This window comes from Phalaenopsis equestris, unplaced genomic scaffold, assembly GCF_001263595.1.
Source record: "Phalaenopsis equestris unplaced genomic scaffold, ASM126359v1 Scaffold000240, whole genome shotgun sequence".
In the NCBI taxonomy this organism is placed as follows: Eukaryota; Viridiplantae; Streptophyta; class Magnoliopsida; order Asparagales; family Orchidaceae; genus Phalaenopsis; species Phalaenopsis equestris.
The window spans coordinates 479,031-495,252 of record NW_018164682.1 but is presented as its reverse complement, the minus strand read 5'-3'; the positions used below and the strand labels follow the sequence as shown (position 1 = coordinate 495,252).

General features: G+C 36.3%; 1 protein-coding gene across 1 annotated transcript in view; it reads right to left on the bottom strand.

Moving 5' to 3' along the window:
* LOC110023981 (fumarylacetoacetase) overlaps positions 1-15,816 on the bottom strand; it is a 65,764-nt gene extending 49,948 nt beyond the window's left edge. Inside the window, exons 1-4 of the mRNA XM_020723661.1 lie at positions 15,506-15,816; positions 14,859-14,937; positions 8,775-8,833; positions 8,579-8,703 (exon numbers count right to left, since the gene is read on the bottom strand). Coding sequence (XP_020579320.1) covers positions 8,579-8,703; positions 8,775-8,833; positions 14,859-14,937; positions 15,506-15,715 — 473 coding nt within the window. The 5' untranslated portion in view covers positions 15,716-15,816. The remainder of the gene's footprint in view (positions 1-8,578; positions 8,704-8,774; positions 8,834-14,858; positions 14,938-15,505) is intronic.
* Positions 15,817-16,222: the final 406 nt, after the last annotated feature.

Genomic DNA, 16,222 nt, shown 5'->3' with positions numbered 1-16,222 from the left:
GGACCCCCCCCCATAGGATTAACCCCAATTCAACCCTATAAGCCACCTCATCCAAATTAAATTTTGGAGCCTCTCTGCCTTCCACCTAGGCAGCACATTTCACCCCCCAATTGGCCATGGCATCACGTCTTAAGCCATTTTTTATAAAAGCTCCCCTCCACGGCCATGGAGGTAGAGCTGAAAATTTCTTAGAGAGAGCCCCCCAAACTTCTCACAGAGCTTCTCTGAGACTTCCTCAATGCAATCCAACCACCACATTGCCCTGAATCCCCTTGCCGGAGCCCAATTTTGAGCTTGAATCTCTGCCTAAAACCAGGACAGAGCTCATTACACTCCTACACTCCACAAAAATCAAATTAAACTCACCCACACCTTCACCACAGTGAGAGAAGGAAAAGCCCCATCAAATTCCCCTTCCACATAGCCCCTAGCATAGCTCTAGACCAACACCTAAAGTCGGGCTTGGTCTAAATGTGTGAGTTGGTGGTTGGTGGTTGTTTCATGCATGAGAGTGATTTCTTCATACTGTTTCTTTGATAAATGGAATGTTTGATGAAGAAACTGGGAGAATAATTGGTTTTGAATATTCTTCAAACTTTAATTTTGCTGCTTAATGGAAGCAATAATTCAACGGTTGAATTTATAATATTTATTGGCAAATGTAATTATAAAAGCGTGATGTGTGTCTCTCTCTTTATTGTGCTACCAAGGAGCAGCATTTCACCACAGCATTTTGGACTAGATGTGCTCCAATAATTCTTATGTGTCTGTGTCTCTCTCTACTGTTGCCTTTGGTTGGATATTGGTGATGTAAGCTGACTTATCATCTTGATGCTGCATTATCAAATGTTAGCCTATAAACATAACTATTATGATATTTTTTGCCCATCATAATCAGTTAATAAAGATTATGCTCGAGTAGCTTCATCAAATGTTACTCTTTGGGATAAGGATGGGATTACCTGTGTTGAAAGGGCTCTTGTGGATATGCATTTTTCTTTTCTTTTTTTTTTTTTTTTTGCTTTGGGTTGTGATGGAGTTGTGATGGGGTGGGTTGTGGTTGTGATGGGGGTGGGTTGTGGCTGGTTGGTGGCTATCTTGGGACTGGGATGTGGCTGTGTGGGGTTGTGATGCAACTGTGATGGGGATGGTTGTGATGGAGGTGGTTTCTGGTGGCTATGTTGAGACTGGGTTGTGGTTATGTGGGGGTTGTAATGGAGCTGTGATGGGAGGTGGGTTAGGGATGTGATGGAGGGTGGTTTCTGCTTAAATGGTAGTTGTCTGAGACTGGGTTGTGGTTGTGTGTGGGTTGTGATGGAGCAGTGATAACTTGGGTTGAGGCTGTGAGGGGGGGGGGGGTGATTTCTGCTTGGTTGGTGACTGTCTTAAAACTGAGCTTAGGCCAGGGGGGTGGTTGTGATGGAGCTGTGATGGGGGGTGGGCTGTGGTTGTGATGAGAGGTGGTTTCTGCATGGTTGGTGGCTGCCTTGGCGCTGGGTTGTGGCTGTGTAGGGGTTGTGATGGAACTGTGATGGGAGTGGGTTGTGGTTGTGATGGGGGTTGGTTTCTGCTTGATTAGCGGTTGTCTTGGGACTGGTTTGTGGCTGTGTAGGGGTTGTGATGGAGTTGTGATGGGGGGTGGGTTGTGGTTGTGATGAGAGGTGGTTTCTGCCTAGTTGGTGGCTGTCTTGGCGCTGGGTTGTGGCTGTGTAAGGGTTGCGATGGAGTTGTGATGGAGTTGTGATGGGAGTGGGTTGTGGTTGTGATGGGGGGCTAGTTTCTGCTTGGTTGGTGGCCTGTTTGTGGCTAACATCAACTATATATGGTGGAAAAAATCATGGAGTTGAGAGTTTCGTTCTTTCTATATCAATATCATCATCAACAACACATTTTGGATTGAATTTTCGAATAGATTTTCGTTCTTGTGTCTTCTTGTTTTGGTTTTTAGGGTTTTTTTGAGTTTATGGGTTTGTTTTCTTTGAGCTTTCTTTTTAATCCTATTTTTTGTTTTACTGGCTATATCAGTTTCTTTTTTAATCCATTTCTTTTATTAGTAACGTAATGATTAAGACCAAAAGAAGGGGCTTCACCAGCAATGTGGGATAGAAAAGTCACAATCATATTTTGCAACCTCTATATTAAGGAGATTGAACTTGAAAATAAACTCACCATCTACTTTAATAAAGAAGAGTAGCAGAATATTACGAAAAAAGTTTCATGAAATGACAGGAAGGAACTGCGATAGGTTAAAATTTAAGAACAAATTGGATCAGTTGAAGAACTGGAAGTTATGAAGGAACTGAAACAGGGATCCACCGGCTTGGGTTGGGATTCTATCAAGCTGACTATTGATGCTTCAGAAGATTGATGGACTGAAAAGTTAAAGGTAATTAGTAAACCCCTAAATAAAAAGTTGGAGGTAATAATTTTAGTTATCTGTCAAAAAATTCTAGGTAAGTGGCATTAAGTCAGACCTGGAGGAGAAGTTGCGCCTCATGTTTAGTGGAGTTGTAGTGACGGGCATGCATGTGTTCACCCCAAGTGAGCATGGGTTTGCAAGCATACCAAATAACTTGGAGGTCGAGCAGGTGGGTGGGTCGGGTGAAATCCCCATCCTAAACCAGAGGGAACTGGAGTCCACAAGCCAGTCAAAGCGGCCTAGGGTGGAGAAATGAAAAAAGGAATGAGTCATTTCTTTCATAAGCTCAATAAATAAACTGATAGAAGTATGCAGAGCTCAACCTGGTCCTTCAAATAACACCACCAAAGTCTATCTTCTTCGAGTTCGGGATACATATCCTGAAGTTAGGGCAGATATGCTATTCTATTTGAACTCTTCGAAGTTACTGGAGGACCTGACCCGCAAGCAAATATTCATGAAGATGCCCCCTCAAACTTCGTGTCCAATATTTACGCTTTTTTTTATGGACAATTGATCATATAGTGTTATTGTTTGTTGGCTTGGTTATTTTTTATTTTTTTAAAGAATTACTTGATTTGGATGTTTTCTCTTTCTTGCACGAACAATCAATATGCTGCTTATTTTTGTTCTGTCATAACTAATCTTCAATTTTTAGATGTTTTTTTAAATGTTGTTTGATTCATTCTTATTACCTGTACAGAACATTTTTTCTAGGATGAATTGGCAGTGATTGCGTAGTATAAGAATACTTACGGTGCCTGTGATTATCCTGTACGAATATTACAACTCCTTCGTCAATCGAACTCCATGCTTGAAATCGACCTATATTGGTGATAAATGGGTCAGTAAGCTATTACAAGGACACCCCACACGATTCAGTACCATATTTCGTATAACAAAACTCATATTTTTGAATCTGCTCGATGAACTACATAGTCATCATGGACTCCACGGCTCCTCAAGAATGACAACAAGAGGGGTGTTAGCAATAACCCTCCACATTTTATCACAGAATGAATTAATGAGAGGAATGATGAGATGATTCCAGCATTCATCAGAGATGATCAACAGATATTTCTCGGTGTATTTGAAAGCTCTTGTCAGTTTGTCGGCAAAGATAATTAAGTCAGATGATCTAACATTCGAGACGACTCCAACAAATAACTCGCGATACATGTCATTTTTTAAGGTAATTTTTTTAGCAAATAACATTCAGACGTCAAAATGAGTTGCATGGCAATCACACTTTTAACTAATCTAACAGAATTGTATTGGAGCAATTGATGTAACCCGCGTGGATGCACAAGAATCCAATACTGAGAAGATCGCACACATTGGATGGTGTGAATCGCCCACACAAAATTGTGATGGTCGTTTGTGCTTCAACGCGTACTTTACTTTTGTGATGGTTGGTTGGGAAGTCAATGCACACGATATTCATATTTTTACTTTTGCGAAAAGAAAACAAAGACATGGCTTCTCGCTCCCGCCTTCAAGTTCGTAAACATATCAACCACATTCGATTTTTTTAATTTATTATTAATTACGGTATTTGGACAGGTAAATATTACTTGGTCAATGTTGGATATCATTTACTGAGGGGGTATCTGAAGTCATATCCAGATATGAAGTATCACATTCCTGATTGATCTAGCGGTGTTGCTTGTTGTAAGAAATAAATATTTAACAAAAGGCACTCCTCCTTATGCGACGTAATTGAAAGAACGTTTGGAGTGTAGAAGAAGAAATGGATCATATTACGTGATATGTCGACACAACCATTTCTAAAATAAATGCAGATTGTAGTGGTCACGATAACGCTCCACAACTACATTCGACAGCGTCATTCTAGGTCGGATGTAAACTTCACCATGGCTGACGATGATCACATGCAGGTCCTGCCGGAAGCATTTGATGTTCACGTCGGACAATTTATACCACAACCAGAAGTGGAATCACATGAATCTTACACCCAGAATGATGAAGGTGCTGCGAAAATGGTTAAATTGAGAGGGCTATAACGGTCGTCATTGTTCAATGTTGGTTGAACGTCTCTTATTTATCTTATAAACTCTATGCTTATTTTATGTCACTTGTATTATGGATATTTTCAGTTTACAATTTTCACTTGGTGATATTGTTTCTTTTCCATTTGAGTTTATTTATTTTTTTTTGGCTTGTGAGGCCCATGATGAGACTTTTAACCTTGTGAGTTCTTCTGGATGGACTATTGGTCTTTGTTGGTTAGTGTTACATATAAAATACTAGTAAAAGAAACCAAGTTTCTCTCTTCTTTTCGGTGCATCGATTTATGGGGTTCTTTAGAATGATTTTTTTTTGTAATATGCACATGTGACACACAGAATGTTGGTTTTACATGGGTTAAAGGCGACCAAGAACTCATTTTTTTACAAGATCTAGTTTCTTCTTGTAGTGATAGATTCTTTAGTTAGTGCAGTGAGTTATCTGAGCTCTAACGCCTACTTATTTTCTTTATCAATTTATGCTTGTTTATTCAATACTGTTTCCATTTTTTTGTATTTTTTTTTTAATTTCATCTTCTGTTATGACTAATGGGTTCTCTCTTGAATCTTTAAAGGAAGATGAGCTCCATGATTTCATGAACCGCCCGATGAGTGTTCTGCCACTGTGGACTACAAACTTCACTACATACGTCACGTCGGGCACATAGCTAAGGGAGAAAGTTCTACAAATGCTCGAGGTGGGCAGACAGTTCAGAGAAATGTTACTTCTTCCGGTGAGCAGACGGTCCAACATATTTCGTTGTCGGGTTGGATGGTATCCTTGGAGGACGACGAAGTTCGTGACATACGTCGTTTGGATTTTAAAATTAATATTATCATATTTTTAATTGTAATTTTAATATTTTTTTCCTTTTTTTAGTACACTTGATATTGTTATGTGGGGTGTGTATCTTATTTTTTTTAATATTTTGAAATGATTTTTTGCTTCTCCAGTATCAAATGTATCGCTAAGACAGTTCTGTTGCAAACAGCACTACTGCATAAGGGGCAGAATGGTCATTTATCCAAAAACAACGACAAATCAGCTGTTTCCAAAGGCACAAACCAAACAACCAGTCAGCTTATTCGGATCAGCTGTTGATCAGCAGATTATTGATAAGTTGCAACTGCCCCAAATAGACCTTTAATAAAGGAGTAGTCAACTTATGTGTTTCCTTCGATCTCATCATAGTCATCATATCCTCTCATTTCTTCCTCATAAAGAAAATATTTTCATAACACCATTGCTTTTTTTTCAAGTTCAATCAAGCTCCTTCGCCATTTCGATTATGCTACAAGATTCAATTATTTATGAACATTGATTTTGGTTTGGGTTGTCACGTTTGAAAATAGATTACATTATTAAGTTCATGATTGTGTGCCAAATTTTATGGAATTAATAGTTAATATAAGATTATTTGATAATCGCTTTATGATCGACTAAGATTCATCTACTGTCTACATTTGTTGGTTGAATGCATGATACCAGTGTAAAATTTTTATGATTATTTAAAGCTTTCTAATTGCTCCTCATTTGTTGTTTTTCATTGGATCTCAATAAAATTTCTCATTAAACATGAAGGAATTATGATTGCTCATATGAACAAAGAACTATAATCCTCTCAAGAGTTTGTAGAAGGGAAATTCTTGAGAGGATTATCCAATTTACTAATACAAACAAGTGGTAAAAAAACACAACAAAAACACATTTTGACTTATGTACACTAAGCAAGGAATTGGAGTTTTATCTCATTAATTTCATACAGAAAATAAAAGAGTGGAAACAAAAAAAAAAAAAAAAAAAACTTTATGATATCAGAACTCATAGGAAAAACAGTGGAAACACACACAAAGCAACATGTATTAATAGAGAAAAAAAGTTACAACACATCACAAACTGAAAATAAAATCACCAACACATAAAACGGCACAAAAAACACCTCGAAAGTACATCCCAAGGGAGGTGGAGGTTGGCTAGGTTGATTGGGATAGCTAGCGGGGGGTGGCGACAGCAAAGGTGAAGTGAGAAATTGTAAAAACAGCCAGAGGGCTGGCTGTCTAGTGAAGTGACGGCAAGAAATTGGGGCAGAAATGGCGGGAATAGCAAAGGTTTGTTGTCCCGAGGTAACGACAGCAGGGGTAGAGTGTTGGGCGGCGGGTTTGGCTTGCGGGGTTGGATAGCAGACTTGGAGAAACTGGACAGCAAATCGACAGGCTAGAAAGTGGATTGGCACGATTGGGGAAGGATCGGAGTGGCAGAGACTAAGGGAAAGGCAGGAAAGGCCTAGGGGAAGGTAAAGAGAGTATACAATCACCACCTCGGAGTAGGATATAGCCGAAGTACCACCACTTTCTTGGATACAACCCACAAAGAGGAAAAAGACTCCACAGAGGATTTTTCAAAGTAAACACAGCAAAAAACCCCTCTCAACTTTGAAAACAGTAAATAAATAGAGTTTTACATGAAGAAGAAAGGAAAGAGATAAAGAAGAAAACTCTCACACAAAAGAAAGAAGTGGGGAGGCCAGAAATATTCAGAAAATAGCCATAAAATTACTTCAAAATAAAGCAGCAGTCCCGCCCCGTTAAATTATCGCCCCCAGGTCGCTCGGCCTGAGTTTGCCCTCGATCGGCCCCAATTGGGTCGGCCAGTTTAGTAGCGGGAGACTTCGTGTGTCCCGCAACAGTGCAGGAAGCCCCGCGTCACTTTAATTTCCACAAGTACTATTTTCATAGAACCAATCTAACTGTTGCTCTTACATAATAGTTGAAATGTTTTGGAAGAAATCAATTGAAAAAGTTAAATAGATGAATCAAATTGATTCAAGCTCAAACCACCCAAGCCTTGAACATGAGCCTACTAATTAATCGTATTTGAGCACGGGCTTCAATTAAATTCTATAAGTTTGACTCGGCTCGTGAATGGGCTCATTATGAAAGTAAAGATTACCAAATTTTACGTAATTGTAATAAAATAGTACAAATAATGAGAATTACAACATACAAGAAGAAATCAATTGAGATTAGAAAAAGAGAGAACTTCTAAATATATTTTATAGCTTTATAAATAAACCCTTGAATTGAAACTGAGCTTAAATAATTATACATAATTTTGTTCCCAACCAAACACCTAGATTATAAATTTTCTAGTTATGTAACAAAATTGAAAAGAGCAGGCATGGAGCAGCAACATTATGTGCAAATTAGTCGGCCAATTAGTAGAAACACTATTTGAAGGAAAAAAATCTGCAGCAAACATGTAACCATTCATGCATATTAAGTATGATGACAGCAATTAAGCTGAAAGAACTCGCTACTTCTCGGAGAAAAAAACATGTGATCATTGGGATGTATAATCCTCCATCTATATCAAAGACTTGATAAATCCTAAGCAGATCTTTCCTGATCACTGAAACATTGCTTCACAGGAGAACAATCATCCAAATAGGCTTTCTAAATTACATTATTAGCTTTAAAAAAAAATGGAAAGTAAGCCTATATTGCAACTCACACAAAGTACATATGTTGGGTCTAACTGTTATTAATGATCATTAACTTTAAAAGATGAAAGACTTCAGCTACATGAATAGAGAAGTGAGCAATCCGATCATGAGCATATTCAAATCTGGCTAAAGATTGTCTCAAAGCCATAAAATTTGATCCTAAGTGAAGCCTACCTCTACTTTAGCTTGAACCAATCATTAGATAAGCAAGCCTGCTTCAGTAATCTTAATCCAAAAATAATCACAGATAGAAAGCAAACTAAATTCAGTTATTTTTCAATTTTCTAAGGCAAATCACTTGCCAACAAAGACAGATGCGTGCACATGCATCCATATATAACTATAGAAAAGCAGAGATGGGTTTCAGCTCAATTCAAATATGCCTGGATCAAGACATGGCCCAATGACTTAGGTCTGCACTCAAAGTGAACCAAAATTCAATCCGATTTTTAAGAGATAATCTTCCTATCAAGTTATAAAATAAAAGAAACTCCTAACAAGTAGAAAAGAGGGGGCAAAGAGCATAAATCAATAGTTTGCCAAAACTGATAAATCTTAGAACCAATGGTTTATATTACACATCATGTCTTTGTTATAGGAAAATAAAAAAAATGAAAGAGGGATGATACCAGTTGGGCATAATAGGATTGTCCGGTCCTCGAAATATGATACCACAGTTTCTAGTATGATACATGGAGCAGAAAAAATCTGTGTAGTCTCCAATTACAACTGGTAGAAGCATCTCCACCTCATTCTGTTTTGTCAAAAAATTTAGTTAATCCATATAAAGAAGCACTATAAACAGATCACTGCATGATCACTAACGCTTGGTAGGAGGGATTTCTTCCTCAAACTTATATTGTCACGTAGGGTTGGCTCATCATCTGTAGTCACAGAAATAAAGTTAGTTGCATCAACCTTGAATCCAATCCATTGCATTTAAGAACTAAATCTGCTCAATTAAAAATGTTAGAGCACCTCTAAAACAAAGAAGAATTTAACCAAACTTAAATGAAGGTTATTTGAGCATTAGTGCATGGTGCTAACAGCTTTTTGAGGTTTAGTTTACCTCACGCTTTGGCCCACAGTTTCTCAACAATTTTAGGTCAACTGTGTTTCAACAGATTGCTTATAGGTCCTGAAGATGGTTGTCAACATCAACTGGGTCTACACATAATATTGTTAAACAAATTACAGCTAAATGCCAATTGTAAGTGTGGTCTTCTCAAGAGGATGCCACCTCTCTACATTGACTGTGTTGTACTAGAGTGCAAGAGAGAAGGTACATGCAAAAGAAATAATAAGACAAGATAATAAAAATTTCTCATAGCCAACAGATAAGGCTAGCTAAGATTTATTTCTAGATTATTGAGGTTCTCTTACGGGCAAAGGCTCCCATAATTAATTACATCTTGGACTATTTTCCTAAGAAGATTCTTGATTAAGGACTGTAGCTCCACTTCGAACTGATGGTTAGGAATTTAGGATTATGAGTGATCAAAACAATCAATATCTCATGTTTTTATCATCCCAATCAGCCTGGTGAACTAGATTTATTAATGACAGAAAATTAAAGGCCGTATCATCCAGAGAGTTTGATTAAAATCATGGATAACTTCTATCAGATATCCTTAATAGACCACCATAGCAGCATGCTAAAGGACACTCACCCTCTATTCCTATTTCTCTATTTCATTTTTTTTATTTCTTATTTTTCTTAATTTTAAGTAGGGTTTTACTTGAGGGACTATTTGTATCTTGTTATTTTCTTGTTTTTGGAGGACTTTTAAATTGTTTTGTGAGTTTGAAGATTGTAATCTTTAGTTTATACCTATGAAGTGTTGTATCGTATTCCTGTTGTAGATGGTGTCTTTATCTTGCCGGAGAACAGGTGGTAAAAGCTCCTCGCCGCCCAAACATCACCAATTCAGTGTTTTCTTCCCCAATTTCAACCGAGATAGCCATCATTCTATGCCTATCTCCACCCAAACACTGTCAAACCCCATACTTCATTTTCTCGCTACTGCACAACCACCTCCCCACAAAATTCACATCCTGAATACCTTCTACGAGCCCTAAAATGGTATTATAGAGGGAGGATACTTAGCTCAACTACTCGATTGGATGAGAGAACGGAAACTATACAACTATAGGAACATGAAGAGAGAATTTGTAAGTCGATGACTCGACAGAGGGTGGGTAGGCATGCCAAATTTATCGTTGATTTAGCAAACCAAAGGAGACACTATCTTCAGAACAGATGTTAGAATGATCTTTGTAAATCAACCATTGGATTTGAATCGACCTTAGTGTTCGATTTTAACTGAGCTTGTGACATTAGATTTGACCTGATCGTTTGGTTCGATTAGAGTGTTCAAGCAAATGGCAGAGCAATGGAATTTTCTAAGATTAGCGTATGAGAGATGGCGACATCGACGCTCGAAAGGAGCGCACAACCTTCATTCAGGCCCGAAGGACTACTAGAAAGATTGTTGGGAAAGAAAGGATGAACTTGGCAATGATGGGCGGAAAGAGCCTGCGTTTGTTCGAGAAGACGAGCCAAACAAAATGACAAAACGGAATAGAAAGTTTTGTTTGAGCATTCTGAGGTCTGCAATAATTTTCGTTGATGGGAACGACATAATGGAACCTTTTGTTTGAGCAGGAGAGCTACACAACGCATCTATGAGGAGAGGACACCGCAGCCTCGAGCGGAAGAGAGGGACCGCGACCCAAAGATAGGCCTGAGCAGTTTGTCATTGTTGCTCGTGCTTATGTGAGAAACAGAGTCGTCGTTCGAGTTAAGGCTTCTGCTACACGTGCGTACGAGGGAGACAAAGCCGAAACTCTGATAACATGTAGAATTCTGGAAAGAATTTTTTTTCTTGCTCTAATCCAAACAATACAGTTTGCCGCATATGCATAATACTTTAGGCTCTGTTTGGGGGAGTTACTGTTGTTTGAAGGAGCAACTGTAAAATTGATTGAGAAAAAACTATTGTTCAAAAAACTGCAGTGGTTATTACAATTTAAAAAATAAATAAATAAATTGCAGATTTCTAGCAACCATCGCTAGTAGCCAGGTCTGACGGAAAAAAGTTGCTTGTAGCTACAGCTTTTTGAGGATGCACGTAAAACGTAATTTTGTCAAACAAGAAAAACTGTGGTGTGGCACCACACCGCCACCGTACCACTGCCCCAAACACACTGTAAATGAAACAAAATATGAATCCCTCCAAACTAAGAAAAATATAAAAAAAAAAATATCTAATAAAAGAAATATAATCAGTGGAATATACTATGAGAAAAGAAAATAAATTCTTTAATAACATGAATGGACACTTCCCAAGGCTCTCCATCAAGCTGGGTTGTATATATTGTACAAACCAAGCTTAGACTTCAATTCATCAAGATTAACCCTTGGTAGAGCATTGGTAAGAATATTAGCAATCTGAAGTCATGTAGAAACATAGTTGTGTTGAACAATTCCTTTACTAAAAAAAAAACAATTCTAATGTTAACATTATCTGAGATGAAGTATGATCAATTATCGAAAGCAAAATTATATTCATATTGAAAATTGAGAAAATTTGACGATATTAAATGAAAGTTAGGGTTTATTTCCAAAAATAATTTATTTAAACTAATGTTATTTAATATTAGTATTAATTACAATATTAAACTTAAACTTTAAGGATTCAAATATTAATTAAAATGACAAAATTGAACTACAATTAACTAAAACATAATTAAGTAATATGAGAAAAATTTATTAATATCAATATTTTAATATTATAAATGTTCAATTGAAAAAGATATAACATAAGTAATAAAAATATGAAAGGCTCAAGGTGAGTGATTATGTTTCTAAATTATAATAATATTTCTAATTTTAATTTTTCATTTTTATTCTCTATACTATTGAGACTTAGATTATTATTAATTATTCATATTGTTTTGTTTGAAGTATGTATGTTAACATTGTTGCATAAAATTTACATATTAGTTTTCATAGAGAGACATCAGATTATTACATGACATTTAATTTTCAGTAGAGATGCATTTATTTATTGGTAGATAAATAAAAAATATCACATAAGAAAAATAATATATGTTTGAAATAATGGAATAAAAATATTGTATACATGAATGCTTGTAAGCATGCTAAGAGGAGCTCATCCCCATATAATATTGGCTGAGGATGTCAATGTACCCAAGCGCGTAGATATTTTCCTACCACCTCAGACAATTATATTTTTTAGATCGTAAACAATTATGCTAAAGAGAGAATATTGGCTAGGGGTGTGTAGTTACATTTCCGCCTCAAACAAAAATGGACATCTTTTGCGCCCTATTGTGCCGGCGGGGGATTTATATATAGACAGTGCTCATGAGACGAATGTAAAAGTTAAGAAAAAAAAGTATAAAAAAATTAAAAAATTAAACCTTTAAAGTTAAAGCTAAGGTTAATGCATATAGAATTCTAGATCATTTCTTGAGCAAATGTCATGAGTATATTATTTAAATTATTATAAGAATTTTCTATAAGGTTATAAAAAAGATTAGCATATATATTATCCTTTTTTCGTTGGATTATTGTAAATTATAAGTATAATTGCTCCACTGGGTTATCTTAGATAACTCGTTATATTTAAACAAATTTCAAATCTAAGCTTTTGAATAAAAGAAAAGCGCTAGAAGAAAGATTGTGTATAGAAGGTGATGTCAACATGAAGAAAGATACTTCTGTTTATTTGTTAAGTAATTACTTTCTTTGGCGGCTCTTTAAATTTATTTGGATTGTAAATTGTTAGTGATAGAAAATAAACAATAAAAAATTTTAAAAAAATTAATTCAACAGTAATACCATCCGTTCTTGCCTTAGAAATTCCAATCCGTCGGCTAGGTCATCATATTCAATAATTGCATGGCGAATGGTAAAAGATGCACAGTTGAATCCATGAGTAGCTTTAAGTGGTGAGTCCCAAGTTAGCATGAGTTTACTTCACTTCAAAAGATTGCTTAAGAATGAAGTAAAATGGTGTTGATCTTAATGAGCATAAGGTTGAAGCAACCGGACAAATCCTAATGTTGAAATAACAGGATTTAAAACTCAATACGGATGCTCAAATATGGTCAATATCTTTAATGTTAAAGAAGCCTAGAAAAGTATAGGGCTCATGGCCAAATCAGAAGGTGTTATGAGACTTACAGGGTTATAATCTAGAACGCGGCTACAAGATTTATGAGATTAATGCTTACTAATACTTATTGGGTTATGATTCAACCCTGATGATATTTTGATGATGTTTAGATCCTATAGATGTTAGCTCCAACTTCAATCGGGGGTTAAAGGTAATAGATCCAATAATAAAGATGTTTGGCATCTTTCCACAAAATTGGCATCAAAGTTGAAATTTTCATATTTGACCAGTACACAAATTTTAGTGGAAAAAGGAGGTTCATTAAGCGTGGAGAGTTTTTAAATTCATCAAGGAATCTAAATATAGTCTGACAAGATCTACAATTTGTAGTTTATAATAATCCCAAAATATAACCTAAAATTATAAGTTTCAGATCCTCTGTTCAGCAACATTCAGAAATGCTACTTCTGCTAATAGCTTGATCTACTGCAGAGAACAAAGAAGGAAAATAGCATATAGCCAAACTTTACTACAATAGTTTAGTCAAGAAGAGAAGGAAAAAAACAGCAAGGACTGATCTTTGATACAACGCAGCACCTGGAAAGCAACAAATTAGCTGAGCTGAAGTCTAGTTACAATGGAATATTAAAGCCCAGCACTATAGAAAATATCACATATAAAAGGAAACAAGAAACAATCATGTGCGCAAAGTGTGTGAAGCAAAGAACTTTAAATTAGCGGCAATCAACTCCACGCTGCAATACAGGCACCAAACTTCACAATAGAAAAAAAAAATGAAGTTCACAAAGATTTGGATAGTAGAAGGTAAGCAGAGAACCAACAGTCCAAACAACTACAAATAAACAGGTTCAAAAACTGCAAAAAAAAAATTATATTAAATGGAAATTGGAACATGAGCTAAAACAAGTTAGAAAGAATTATATGAGAATTAAATCAAAACAAGTTGTAACAATAAGCCAAATCCACAAAGTAATCAAAACATTAGAGAATGACTTCCATTCTTATAAGCATCATCATCATAGGCATGTTACAAGTAAACTAAAAAAATTAAAAATAAGACAACTAGAACAACATCCAAAATTGAGAATTTCACATTACTAGTCCCAAAACTCACATCTTGCATTTTCAACGAGTATAAATTTCAGATTTCAATCATACAGACCCTTAGTTAAATTGACTGCGGTAAAAGGTTCTATAGATATTTTTGGTTTGATGTGTATAACAACAAGGATGTTAATGAGGCATAGTTGCTTTGATGGTAATATTTTGTTGAATATAAATGTATATTCTGGGTGACGTTTATATGTATAAATTTGCAAGCATAAAAGTCGCCTCAATCAGCCATTATGCTAACAAAATATCTAAACAGGTTGGCAGGTTGTGACATGAAATTCCATATATTTATTTTTAAGTGGAAATTTTTGGATTGGTAAATCATATTCTCTATTAAGTTTGGGTGATTATGCTGAAAGAATATAGCCTCCAAAACTGCTACGTACATCAGGATTATCCAAGACCTTCTGATCAGTGATTGTTAAAAAATGAATTTTGAGAAAAAAACTTCCTCTCAGCATGAACATAACTACAGCAAAAGATGCCAGTACACCAACAAAAAGGAACTGACTCGAAAACATTAAAATTGGTGCAGGCTTATTTTTGTATTTTAATGCATTCTATTTCTAGCTATACCTCGTTCTCAAATTATTAAACTTAGGCTCCATCAAGAATGATAAACACAATATACCAGACAAGAGCTTCTGGATGGTTGCACGTGCCTCCTTCCATGCAGGCCGACCCATCTCCAAGAACAAATTAAGAGAAGGCTGGATTCACGATAAACACAATATATTAGTTATTGAACAAAATTTCAGGTAAGCACTATTAGTATTATCCAATTAACATTGAGTCAATAATAATTAGAACAACATGATGACGCTCTCTACCATTGGGTCATGCTGCAGAGCTTAATCCTCGTCTAATAAGCTCAACATAAGATTAATTATTCAGCAAAGAAGAAACCAATTTGGTGTGCTAGTTTTTTCCCTTCGTTCACTCAACCAATAAAATCCTAACTCAAAACTCAAAGCTAACTTGTATCGAAATTAAGAACCAGTCCTGCAGACATTCATCTTCTGTTCGCTGCTCTAGTTGTTTTCAGAATTCAAATACTTCAAACAATGTTGAGTTAGAAAAGCTTCCTAAGTTTTACTAGATCAATTTCATCTCGCATACCATAACCTTTTCATCTTCTTGCCAGCATTACGTGATAACATTCTACTTAAATATTTCCAGATGGGATATTTGAGAACAAATTCCAACATAAGTGATTTACAGAATGCAAATTAATCAAGCCCTGGACTGAAAAGTGTAAAAGACGTTTTCATCCAATACCTGGTTGAAGCATTGGGACTTCTTGAGCAAGGGCCCGTCGAAGAGTCCCGCGGCGGCAATGGCGGATAGATCGAGAACATAATCACCGATGGCCACTCCCGTAGAAGGATCGCCACCGCCCGCCGTTTTCGGTCGGAAGACGCCGTAAGGCAAGTTTTCCAACGGGAAGTGGGAATCGGCCGAGACCTCCACGAACGACTTGAGACCCATCGCTCTCGATCTTCTGTCTCTCTGTCTACTATCTCCACAGCTTGCTCGGTGGCTATTGAGTTGAGTAGCTTCCTTAGCCGTTTGGGGGCACACCAATGTTTCTAACCTACTTCTTATAATTTATCTTATAATCTATCTTATGTTCCTTCTATGAAAGATAAAGTTATATTATGATGGTTCAATTCAGTGTCAAATGGCTTTGGTTGATTATTCTGTGGGTAAACTCACTTTTTTTTAATAATCTCTTCAAAGTCTTAGTAAGATTTCGAAGCTTAAAAGTATGCTTGAACTTCTCTCGCTTATGGAGGGGTTCTTTCTTTTTAAATTTAACTGTTTGGAAGATCTTGAAATGATATTTTCCGATGCACCTTGGCTTTTTTTATGGTTAACCTTTTACTTTTAAAATGTGAACTTATGATTTTGAACCGATTAAGGAGGTTTTTAAAGACATTCTTGTTTGGGTTCGGTTTCCTATTCTGTCACTATGAAGTTAGTGATCTGAATCAA